This window comes from Phyllostomus discolor, chromosome 9 (genome assembly GCF_004126475.2).
Source record: "Phyllostomus discolor isolate MPI-MPIP mPhyDis1 chromosome 9, mPhyDis1.pri.v3, whole genome shotgun sequence".
NCBI lineage: Eukaryota > Metazoa > Chordata > Mammalia > Chiroptera > Phyllostomidae > Phyllostomus > Phyllostomus discolor.
In genome coordinates, this window is record NC_040911.2 from 94,566,336 (window position 1) to 94,578,955 (window position 12,620).

The window sequence follows — 12,620 nt, forward strand, 5'->3', positions numbered from 1 at the left end:
TCCTAGAGACCTCTGGTCTGCTCCGGTCCGGGCTGGTGGCCCTGTATTTCTGGTCCTCACTGTCACTCTAGGATCTTCCGTCACCAGCGACGTGGGATGGAAGGTCCCTTCTTTTCTCCTTTATGTTCTATTTCCTGAATCCCATGCATTTTTTTCTTTATTTCACCTTAATAGCTTTTCCTCTGCTATTTAGAATTGCTCTCCCTGACCTCCTTGCACTCAGCTAGTGCTCGGTAAATGAGAGCCTTCTCCTTACAGCGATGAAAGGGCAGTGGGGCTTGTCTGGGGTGTGGGGGGAGGGTCTGGGCATGTTCAACAGCTCTCCTTTCCCCCCTCGGCTGCTCCCCTGGCTGCTGAGAAGAATCCTCTCAGCTGATCTCAGAAAAAGTGGCTCAAATGTCATTTCCTTCACATCAGCCTCAAGGAGGAGTGTGTTCAGTCTCCTCAATGTCCTTCCACCTTTGTATCTCAAATCCTGCTCGGGCACCTGGTCAGTTTTTATTACCGCCCCCCCCGCACTTCACAGCTGCTAAGACTGCGGCCGGAAGAGGTATTCATTGCTGTACCTGCTTCACCTGTTATGTAACGAGGATTCTCTGAGAAACCCCCTAGTGACTGGCAGAGAACCTGGAACAGCAGGTACGATGTGGACACAAGTCAGGAGACAGCCAGGGTGAGGGTGCCACCTCAAGTTTGGGGAAGGGAGTGGCCCTGGGCAATCCCCAGGAGCCCAGAGTGTGAAATAGGTTTCTAAGAAGCTCCTTCACAATGTCCTTCCGTTCTGCTCTTTACTCGCCCCTTGCCCCATCCCCTACCCACCCCAAAGGGTCCCCTAAAGTGTGACTTCCTGACCAGCCCCCTGACACCTCCCCCTCCAAGTCCTACATTTTCCTTCCTAGGCCTGACACTCTTGTCTGGGGTGGAAAAGAGCCACCGACCCTCGGGGCGGTTAGCAAGGTCACCTTCTCTGTCTGAATTGCCTGCTTATGAAATCGCAGCAGGGAGGGTGGGGGCAGCTCGGGTGGGACCACGCCCACGGGCTGAGGTATAAGGGACGAGGCTGACGCTGGTCCGCAACCCCGCCTGCCCTCACCATGAAGCTCACCAGCCTCGTGGCCTTCGTGGTGCTCCTGGTCCTCGGAGCCCTGGTGTCCCAGGCTGTGGAAGGTGCTAGCAAAGGTGAGTCCGAGCCCCTCGGGCCATCCAGGGGCCTGCGGGCTGACCCGGAAGGCGTCTTTCCAAGGGTCTGGCCCCTGGCTGCTAATTTTCTACTGTTTGGTTTTTTTTCTCTGTCACATCATTTTGGTGTCCTTCTGTCTAATTTTCTAAACATGTGTCTTAGAGCTTTCTGATGGTCCCTTTCTCTTCTGCTATTTATCTTTCAATCCGCTCTCTTTCTTTTGGTCTCTGATGAGCTGTCCCTCCTACTGTCGCTGTCCCTTTGCTGCCTCCCTCCCAGCCAGGGTGGACCTCTCCCTCTCGCTGGGCCGGGCTCACCTAACGAGCTCTGTGCAGCCGTGTCCTGGAGAAGGCTCCTGCTGGCCTGCAGTGGCCAATCGGTACATTTTCAAGACTTTTGTGAACTGGCTGACATCGCATCGGTAGCTGGAAATCAATCATGGTGGGAGTATTTACACCATGGAAATTGGCAAATGCTACAAAGTCTGCTTCTTACAGCATGTATCAGCACACCGCCCTCCGTATCTTCTTTCTGGGCCTTTGACCCCCTCTTGGTTGAGTGCTTGGCTGAGCCGCTCCCTCCATTCTTTCGGGGTCAGCCACCTGGGTTGAGTTTCCTTCCCCTTCCTGGGAAGCTGGTTCCTTGGCCAGGATGGTGGCCACGACTCAGAATCAGCTCCTGCTCCCTCCTCTGTTCTTACCCTTCAGGAAAAGCTAAACAGGGCGACTGCCCCTTCATACGCCCAGCGAAGTGTCTCGTATTCGAACCCCCTCAATGCCACAGTGACTGGCAGTGTCCAAAGAAGCAGAAATGCTGTGATGCCCCTTGTGGCGTCAAATGCATGGATCCTGTGGGCCCGTCACAGCCAGGTGAGGCAGTAGAGTCCCGGGAGGGGGACCAGGGAGACTCGAGCTGGAGGACACACATCTGGGAGAAGTGGAGGGGGGGTCCCTGAACGGGGGCTGGGTGGGGGGGCAGAGCCAGAGCTCCTCCCTGCCCAGCTCTGCACTCTCAGGGGGTCGGGGCTCCCCCAGGGGGAGGGGTCTCCTTCGGGATGTGCACGGGGTCCGTCTGGGTACTGAGGCGGGGGAGGACCTGATTTCCCTGCATGGGGTAGAGATGGGGGTGGGGGCTGGGTGGTGTCTGGGGGCTCAAGGCCCTGAGCGGGCGCTTTCTTCTCACCAGTGAAGGTCAATCCTGGAAAGTGTCCAGTGTTCATCGGCCAGTGCATGACGCCCAACCCAAGAAACTACTGCCTGAATGACAGCCACTGCCTAAACAATCTCAAGTGCTGCAAGGGGGTGTGTGGGAACTCGTGTGTGAAGCCAGAGTGAGGTAAGGAAAAGATCTGGAAAGATCCACATCTCACACGTCCTGACACAGCCTTAATCTCCTGGTGCCCTTCCGTGTGAAGGAGGATGCTTGGCATCTCCCGGTACCTGTCCCCCACCCCACCAAGCAGACCCTCTGCCTTTCAACACCATTTACCCCCAGTTCTCTAAACAGGAAGTCCCCGAGGCCACCTGTGACTGGCGGTGCTGGGTCCTGGGAGGGAAGGATTCTTGGAATGAGTCCGGAGGAAGGAGCCATAAAAAGGGGCACAAGTTCTAATCTTTTAATATCATCTCTGCCTCTGACTGACTGGGTGTCTATGAGCAACTGATTGTATCTTTCAGAGCCTCTGTTTTCCCATCTGTAAAGTGGATGCAATTATATGCACTGAAATACTGTAAGAAAAGTGAAAGTGCTTTTTAAGATCGGAAAGGCTCTGAAACCAATACAAAATAATATTGAAAGTAAACTGTAACTAAAAATGTTTTAGATGATTAAGATGGTAAATGTTATGTTATGTGTATTTTACCACAATTAAAAAAAAAACCCAGAAAGTAATTGTAGGTTGTCTGGCTCGGTTGGTATACGGCAAATGCTTGCTGGCCCGACAAACCGGCCCCTGCCACTTACCAGCCACAAGAGACGGGCAAGTGACTTAGCCTCCCTGAGCCTCAGTTCCCTCGTCTCTAAAATGAGGATGATGATGAGGATCATCATAACAATATCTAATTTATAAAAGCTTGAATGGTTAAATGAGATAGTACTATTTGCCAACATAAGTAAAATTCTGAGGATAATAGTTGGCCCATAAATTGTAAATAATAATGACAATAAAACTATGTTCTGTTGCTAAAAAACAAAAGAGTAGAGGTCTTGCGTGCATCGGGATGGTATTGCTCTGGCTACGGCCTCGACTGGCCGGTGTGTCTGGAACCACAGAAAACCCTGGGATGATGCACAGATGCGGAGGCCTTCGCAGGACCCTCGGGTGCAGTGCCCTCGTTTTCCCAGCGGGAGACTGAAGCAGAGTCACAGAGAAGCCGGGATCTGTTCCCGAGCCTTAGCCTGAAGACCAGCACCGTTCGCCTATTCCGGCACCTTGTCCCAAGGGACTTAGAGCCTGGGGGCCGGAGGCCCCTCCCGGTGGGAAGGATGTTAAGGGTCGCTCGGATGTTGCTGTGCTGAGGCTCTACTTTCTTTTCTTTCCACAGATTTACTCTCCTCACTTCAATACGATCAGGACCTCCTGGTAGGCCCCAAGCCTGGAGAAAAATGACAGTACCTTGGTGACAGTATGTGGCTCTGTGGCCAGTCCCTCCGTGGGGGCTAAGACTGGCCTGCTTTACCTCTGCACCCCCAGCATCCAACATGAGGCTTGGCCCAAACAGGAAATGCCTGTCGATTGGTGAATAAACAAACACACGTACAACGTTTCTCTGTGTCTCCGTCTTCCTTCACCCATTGAGTCCAACCTGGAATGTGGTGGGCGAGAGGAAGGATGATGAAAGGCCTGCGTGTGTGGGGGGGGCTTCTCCCCCAGAAAGGAGGAAGCGTTTGGGGCCGAGCAGAGGCGGGTTTACATCCTGTGTCTGCAGATGACTGGCTCTGTCACTGGGGGCCGATGACTTTGTCCCGCTGAGCCTCGGTTTTGTCATCTGTAACCCGGGGACGCTAACAGCAGTGCCGATCCCATCCAGTTATGAGGGTGAGGGTGATAACGTGTGACATGAATAGTTCAGTGACGGTCACACGGCAGGTTCTCAGTAAATGCTAGACCTACCTCAAACATGTATGCGGGACCCGTGGACGCGGGCAGGACGTGGACGGCAGCGTGGGGATTGGCCGGGGGGGCGGGGGGGTGGGCTAGACAGAGGAGAGTAAAGCGGGGAGAACTGGGACAAGCGCACTGGAACAGCAACAAAATATTTAATGAAACATGCCATCCGTATCTCAGAATAAAAAGGCCTTCTGAAGCAAGGCACAAAGAATGAGGGCAATAACCGATACATCTGGCTACGGCAACATAAAAATCATAAACGCAAAAGAGTTAAAAAACAAATGGTCAGCCTTGGAGTAAAGATTTGGGATAACGGTAACAGACGATGACAGACGTAGACACAGAATGGAAACACGGGAAGGGTTTCCGCAGACCAGTAAGAAAAACAACCGAGCTCTCACGAGAAGGCACTCCGACCCGAGGAGCAGCCAGGTGTTACTACAGGTGTTACTGTAACACACGGCCCGGGCGGACACAGGAGAACCTCAGCCTCCCTAGTTATCAGAAACACCGTCTCTCATCCATCAGAACGGCAAGAGTCAAAAGCCTACCACATAAACTCCCCGAGACTCGCACAGCGTGCCGAGGGAGGTGTAAGGGGTACAGCCACTCAGAAGACTGAGGGGTTACACCCAATAAAACTGAACATGCACGTAAGCTACCACTGAGCTGTTTCTCTTCCAGAGACACAGGCAAGTCAAGACGTTGCCCCAAAACATCAGAAACGGAAACCACCCTAAAGGGCTCTCATTTGTGAAATGGCTACATTCTCATGCCTTGATACGCTTTAGAAAAATTCAAACAAACTTATGTGAGTCAACATGGACACAATGAACCCCCCAAAAAAAGTTTGCTGGGAAAATCAGACTGCTGATATAATGTAATATAAAATAGTCATATATATATAAATACTTAAAAATCCCATAAAACAGCCAGCATTTTATGGTACACACCCAAGGATACTCACCACAGGCAGGGGGGCGGTTTCCTCTGAAGAAAAGGACTTGAAAACAGGACTGGTGGTGCTGGCCACGGAGACTGACAGTTTACCTTCAAGAGTTCTTACCTGAAAACCAAACTAACAGCCCTGGCTGGTGTAGCTCAGTAGATTGAGCGCAGGCTGCAAACCACAGTGTTGCAGGTTCGATTCCCAGTCAGGGCACATGCATGGGTTGCAGGCCATGATCCCCAGCAACCGTACATTGATGTTTCTCTCTCTCTCTCTTTCTCCCTCCCTTCCCTCTCTAAAAATAAATAAATAAATAAATATTAAAAAAAAGAAAAGAAAAGAAAACCAAACTAACATATAATGCCCTCCCCTGGTACTTCCAGGATCAAATGCCAGGGCAAAACAAATCCTTTCTGGTGGTTTTCCAAAAGCCACACATGGAGTGCAAGAAGCAGAGACTCAAAGCCCATCTCGATGAAACTAGAAATTCTCTGTACTCACTGGAAGCCGAATTTTTGAATTGGAGAAGCATTAAAGCTCACGGTTGGCAGCAGGAGATATTTGTGCTAGAAAATCATTTCAGTTCAAGAAACGACTAGGGACCAGGGATGTGGCTAAGGAAGCATAAATCTGGCCAGCACAGAAAAGAACAGAGTGGGTCTGAAGCAGAGGGGAGCGACCCTACAGCAAGAGAGAGATGGACCCTCAGGTAACCAACATTAGTGACCCCCAGGATCCGCGGTCCCCGCTTTTCCCTGGGCACACACAGCTAGACTGAATTCCCCGTCTTCCTTTCCGGTGGAGTGCAGCTGCGTGACTGGGTTCTGTGGGAGTGGTGCGGTCCCGCTCGGGACCTGGCCCCTCGCTCTTCTCTCAGCAGCCACCTGTGCATGGAGAGCACTTCGAGGACCAGGAGGAAGGAGGAGAAGGCAGGAACCTGGGATCCCGAGTTTCTGTGTGGATCGCAGCTGCTCCCCACTTGCTTGGGGACCATGATGTGAGCGAGAAATAAATTCTCACTGCGTTAAGTACTGAGGTTTGGACTTTGTTTATTACGTGAATAATACAGTTCTGATCAGTTTGGAACACACTGGAGGACCCCACTTTACTTCCTGCCCTTGAGTTCCATGCGACGCCTCATTTCATAACGGACCCCATAGGTCAGGGTTTGTCTCCAGTCCACCTTTGGGTGGGGGTGGGGGTGGGGAATGAAAGCAGACGGACCGGAAACCTCACTACAGGAATGCCATGTGTAAATAAATTATCGTCACTCTCCAGGTCCCCTGAATATCGAGTGATTTTCTCTTACATAGGCTTCTGGTGTTTGGTTGGGGAGGGTGAACTTGACTTTCAGTGTCTGTTCATTGGCGGGGGGAGGGGGTTGCGGAGGGGGCCAGGAGGACAGGGGAGGGAGGAAACCATCGATCTTGGCGGGAGTGAGAGGAAAGGGTGGCTGTCTTCCACTCTGGCTCAAGCATACTCTCAACTAGCTCATCTAAAATCAAATATTTGAACTTCAAAATTATTTTTCCCTGAGAGCCTTCCAAGGCCTATATGAAGGAATCTGATCTTATCACATGGTTCCCTTAATTCTAACCTTACTGTCCATACTCTGAATATATTTTATTTTATTACATTTTATTGTTTTTTGTCCTCACCTAAAGACACGCTTATTGGTTTCAGAGAGTGGAGGAGGGGAAAAGAGAGAGAGGGAGATAAACATTGATGTGAGAGAGAAACATTGATCAGTTGCCTCTCGCACATGCCCCGACAGGGGACCCGACCCTGCAACCCAAGCATGTGCCCTGACCAGGGCTCGAACTCAGGAACTTCTGATTTATGGCATTGAGGCTCTGACCAACTGAGCCACACCAGCCAGGGTTGGATGCACATTAAACCTGTCCTAGGCTGACTGCAGAGTTCTGTGCTGAAATAGCTTCTTTCTGGACCCTGGGTTTCTCCCTTTTTAAAGAAGAGGGTGGGGGACATTTCCTTTCATCCTGACTCTTTTCAAACAGGCCTCCTCTCGTGGAAGTTAGCTTGTGGGGATGTCCCGTTCTTCCAGCCCAAACAAACCTTGCTTCTGTCTCTAAGGTATAGGCAACACGGGGATATAGAGAAATCACTTGGCCACGTCTCAAGAACTGAGGCTGATTCCTAAGTCTGCTATTGACTCGTCTGTGACATTGGACGTGTTTCTTGGTTCCTCATTTGTATGACACACGTGGGAAGATTCAGGTCCCACTTTATTCTGCAATTTTACAAACTAATGATTCATAGAAACACCCGGAGGGGAAGTCCCAGTAGGACGGGTCACAAGTCCCTGTGACCATAGCTTCTTCCCCTTAACCCTTCGGCCCCACCTCAGCCCCATCTTCCCTAGTTGCCTGGTCTGCTTCCAGGGCCCCAGACCTGAACAGACCCCACACCAGAGAAGATGCACAGGAGGTCAATAAGGACGTGAAAAGATACTCCACATAGTACGCATGTCATCAGGGAAATGCAAATGAGAATAGTGAGATACCACTACACGCTACTAGCACAGAATCCAGAACACGGACAACGCCAAACGCTGACTAGGATGGGAGCGGCATCGCTGGTGGGGATGCCAGCGGCGCAGCCACTCCGAAGACAATATGGCAGTTTCCTACAAAGCCAAGCGCACTCTTCCCATGCAATTCAACAATCACCCTCCTCGGTATTTACCCAAGGGAACTGAACACCATGTCCACACAGAACCCTGCACATGATGTATGCATCACTGGCAAAACTTGAAAGCAACCGAGATGCCCTCAGTAGGTGGATGAATAAGAAATGGTGGTCCACCCAGACAATGGGGCATTCAGCACTAAGAACAAGGGAGCAATCCAGCCGTGAAAAGACATGGAGGGATCTGAAGTGCAAGTTACGACGTGATGGAAGCCAGTCTGAAAGGTCTGTGTATTGTATGATTTCAAGGATATGGCATTCTGAGAAAGGCGAGACTGTGCAGCCGGTAAAAAGTCCAGTGGGGTCCAGGCATTGGGGAAGGAGGCGTGAGCAGGTCACAGCACAGGGGATTTGTAGGGCAGTGAAACTGCTCTGTGCAATGCTGTGATGATGGGTGCGTGTCATGCAGTTGTCCTAACCCACAGAATGCACGACACTGGAGCGAATGCTAATGTCAACCACGCACTTCGGTGATGAGGGTGTGCCCATTTATTACAGGTGATGAACTGCGGGGAATGTGGGAGATAGAAGAGGCTGTGGCTATGGCCGGGGGGTGAGGGGTGTGTGGGAAATCTCTGTACTTGCCTCTTCACCGTGCTGTGAACCTAAAACTGCTCTAAAAATTGTCCTTAAAAAATGAATCAAATGTGATTTTGGGACTCAATATTTTTTTAATTCATCAGTAAGAGCTCGAGGTTTTTAAAGTGATCGTTGGCAAAAAATTAGAGAAGAAAAGTAGAAAGGAAGAAAATCTTAGCAGCACATTTTCAGCTGGTGCTATGTGTGTCATTCAAAAGTGTATCTCCTTTGCGAAGGAGGGCTTGGCCTCCGTCCCCTGCACAGTGACACATGGGCACAGTGTTTTGCCCTGAGCCTGGAGTCCTCATTCTGGAGTAGCCTTTGCTGGAGGTGAGAAAACGGTGCAGCCAGACAGCTCCCGTGAGGTCTTCGGCATTCCGAGTTTCCCAACATAACCCGGAGTGGGCACTCACATACCCTGTTGGGTCCCGTGAATTGCAGATGTTTGTCCATTTTTCTGAGTGTCCGGTGAGTATTGGTTGGATCAGATGACAGGCAGGCAGATTTATGACACGTAACCCCAAAAGAATAAGCAGCTCTGAGAAAGTGGACAGTCTAAATCTACACAGAGAAAGAGAAACATTTTCCTAAACTGCCCACAATTTGCAAAGCCATCCTCCCCACCCAAGAGCTAGCATGGATGTTGTTTCACAAAGCATCCCCTTTGTTCCTTTCAAATTGCAACTCTTGCAGTCTTCCGGGAATAAGCAACAGCTGATACGGAAAACGAAGCAAGGCTTTAATGGGACTGGGGGGAAAGCGGGTCCCTTGCCTCCCCACCCCCTCCCATTCTGGAGGGGAGGTGTGGGTCATTCTTTCCGGTCCAAGTGCATTTGTTCCTTTGACTGTGATGATGCTGTATATATAATTTCATATCTTCTAATCTGGTACATGTTATAGCGCAATACCCCAATGTTACACAAACTTCATACTCATCTTGATCAGAGAGTAGGTACCGTGTTCTTTGGGCTCATCCATCGCCCACACAGCCTGAACTTGGCACTGAGGCACCACACAGGAAGCACTGTTTAGCTGAACTCAACTAATAACCATATTGCCGTTCACTTCAAAGCTATGTCATCATTTCTGTGACTCCCCTGGACAAGCCAGTTATTACCAGTTCTTGGTTTCTATTGTCTGTTCTGTGTGCATGTGAGCCCTGTGGGTGAGTCACTTTGTATTTCAGATTTTTCTGCTAGAACAGATGCCAGAAGCGAAATGTACTGGGTCAAAGGGTTTGGGTATTGTTTCGGCTGCCAATGCAAATCAGCCCCACTCGCTGCTTTCCCCAAGGCCTTTATGAAAATCACATGAGGCAGAGGATACAAATGATGCGTTAACTTCCAGGGAGTCTAACATATAGTCAACCCTCAGAAAATGCTCGCCTCTTTGAGCAAGAGACACGTCACACTTAATGTACAGGGAGGCGTACAAGTGCGTCTTTAAGATCCAGACCTGGAATGTAGATGTGCCAGGCTTGTCAAACCTCGCTGTGCACAAGAACCATGAAATGCCACCATGGCTGGGCGGCTCAGTTGGTTGGAGTGTCGTTCTGTACACCGAAAGGTGGGGGGTTCGGTTCCCGGTCAGGGTGCATGGGTGGGGCAAGAGATCGATGTCTCTCTCTCTCTCAAATCAATAAACATATCCTTGGGTGAGGATTAAATATATATACATAATTTATATATATAAACTTATTTTATATATATAAAATATATAAATAAAATAAAAATATATAAATAAAATATATTTATATAAATATTTGTGTATATTTTATAAAATATATAATATATAAATAAAATATTTATTTATTTATTTTATATATAAAGAAAATAAATAAAATATATATACATATATAATTTGTCCCAGTGCCATTTGTTATTTTTTTAAAGACTTTATTTCTTTTTAGAGAGAGGGGAAGGTAAGGAGAAAGAGAGGGAGAGAAACGTCAATGTGTGGTTGCCCGCCGTGCACCCCCTTACTGGGGACCTGGCCTGAACCCAGGCACATGCCCTGACTAGGAATTGAACCCGAGACCCTTTGCTTTGCAGGCCGGCACCTAGTCCACTGAGCCACACCAGCCAGGGCTCAGTGTTACTTGTTGAAAAGACTCTTGACTTTCTTTTCCCTGCTGTTTTGCAAAACAACCTGTGGCACAAATCAAATCCCTGTACGTGCAGGGGACTGTTCAGGGCTCTTTATTCTATCCTGTTTGTGTCCGTTTTCAGGTTAGTGCCTCTCCGCTCCAAATATGTCCTTCATTGCTGGCATGGACTGTGGGGACGTTCTCCCTTGCCAGTCAGCACGCTGTTACTCTCAGTCACTAGTAAGTGCGGGACAAGCCTTGGAGCCCTGGTTTTGGTGGGCTTCCCTTTTTCTCGCTGCCACGCTGGCGTGGGGCCCCGCCAGTGGAGCTCACCCAGCAGGTGCGTCCACAGGAACCCCCACAGGCAGCTCCCCGAAGAGCTCCAAGGGCGACCTGGCAGGCTTCCCATGAGCACGGGCCCTGCGGGCGCCCCCACTGTGCGATGTTGACTCTCCGCAGACTTCCCGGCTCCGGCTTCCCGGTCAGCTCAGCAACAGTGCCCGCAGGCAGCTTCCCCCGCAGATCTGCCCAGCACCCCAGCTGGCCTCTGCCTATGGACTGTGGACCGGCCCAGGTTCTGGACAACCCTGGTGACCTCTCTGCCAACCAGTGGACTGCCACCCCACCCTCTCCAGTGAGTCTGATTCTCGCTTTTCACAGGGAACGCACACTCTTTCCCACACGTGCCCCACCCCCCGCCGCACTTTAAGTCATGCGAGCACTGGGTGTCTCACAAGAATCAGGGGGAAGCGGTCAAGCACCAGATGTTGCTCACAGACCGCTGGACACTCCCCAGGCTTCTCACCTGGTGAGAGCAGAGCCCCAGATCAGAGACCAGGTACCCCCCACACCACACCCCTGCCCCAGCCTGAGCAGGTAGAATCATCTCCCCCACCTCCATGACCACCACCCCCTTCCCAAGGCCTGGGTGTCCCCGGACATGGGAGCTGGCTCCCCTCTAACATCAGGCCCTCAGTCAGTGGAGGTGACCAGTTGTCCAGTGCTGCCTGGTTACCTGAAGGACCAATGACTGTTGGTCACCTGAAAAGCTCACCTCCTGACAGATCGGCTGCTCCTCTGACCAGGTGGGTAACTTCCTGTTTGAGGTGGCGTGACTGCCTGACCAGCTGGCAAACTCGGGTCTCGGGAAGGAGGAGGCCTGGCAGGACCCTGTCACTCAGTCCTGTCCCCTAGACGCTGCGTCCTCAGCCTCCCTCCTCTCCATCAGCTGGGCTGGGGGGTTAACAGGGTCCAGGCATTTGAATCCACAAGCAGCTGGGTAGCATTTCTCCTCCTTTGGACCCTGTCCGTCACTCTGGCACTCGGGTTCCTCTGATCTAAAGTGCTGAGCTAGGTGGGCAGGCCCTAGCTTTCAAAGCCTTTGAAGAAAAGGCAGAGCCCTGGCTGGTGTGGCTCAGTGGATTGAGTGGCGGCCTGCAAACCAAAGGGTCACCGGTTCAATTCCCAGTCAGGGCACATGCCTGTTTGCGGGCCAGGCCCCCAGTTGGGGGCGCACGAGAGGCAACCACACATTGATGTTTCTCTCCCTCTCTTTTACCCTCCCTTCCCCTCTCTCTAAACATAAATAAATAAAATCTTTGGAAAAAAAGGACAAAATGTTCGGTTCAAGAGGGAGTTGGGCGCTGAGGAGCCATCACGACTCCTGAACGCAAAGCACCGCTTTCCAGGATGGACCCTCACCGAGGTGACCGCCCACAGAGGGGAACACCTGTCTGACCCCCGAGAGGAGGGACAGGCTTGATTAGACCGCACGCAGGGACAAGAGATGTCGCAGAGCCCGGGAAGAGGCAGAGCGCTCCCAGCTGGGGCGTCCTGCCCCGGGGAGAAACAAGTGTGTACATGGCGTAGAGGCGGGCTAGGAGTGATGGAGATGGAGAGGAAGAAACAAACACAGATACACCTGACTGGACAGGTCGAGAGCTAGAGCCAGAGGCAGGAGAAGTGGGACTAAAGACAGAAACAGAGACAAAGCAGAACCGAGAGAGAG

General features: G+C 51.1%; 1 protein-coding gene across 1 annotated transcript; it reads left to right on the forward strand.

The window, feature by feature from the left end:
- The first annotated feature begins 867 nt into the window (after positions 1 to 867).
- LOC114506130 (antileukoproteinase) lies at positions 868 to 3,946 on the forward strand. Its single transcript, XM_028523624.2, has 4 exons — positions 868 to 1,179; positions 1,888 to 2,049; positions 2,366 to 2,515; positions 3,724 to 3,946. Exons 1-3 carry the CDS (start codon positions 1,095 to 1,097, stop codon positions 2,512 to 2,514), a joined length of 396 nt encoding a protein of 131 aa, XP_028379425.1. The 5' UTR covers positions 868 to 1,094; the 3' UTR covers position 2,515; positions 3,724 to 3,946.
- The last annotated feature ends 8,674 nt before the right edge of the window (positions 3,947 to 12,620 follow it).

Coding starts and splice junctions, on each gene's coding strand:
- LOC114506130 (XM_028523624.2), top strand. CDS start 1,095: ATGAAGCTCACCAGCCTCGTGGCCTTCGTGGTGCTCCTGGTCCTCGGA. Junction 1,180..1,887: donor TGTGGAAGGTGCTAGCAAAG/GTGAGTCCGAGC, acceptor CTTACCCTTCAG/GAAAAGCTAAACAGGGCGAC. Junction 2,050..2,365: donor TGTGGGCCCGTCACAGCCAG/GTGAGGCAGTAG, acceptor TCTTCTCACCAG/TGAAGGTCAATCCTGGAAAG.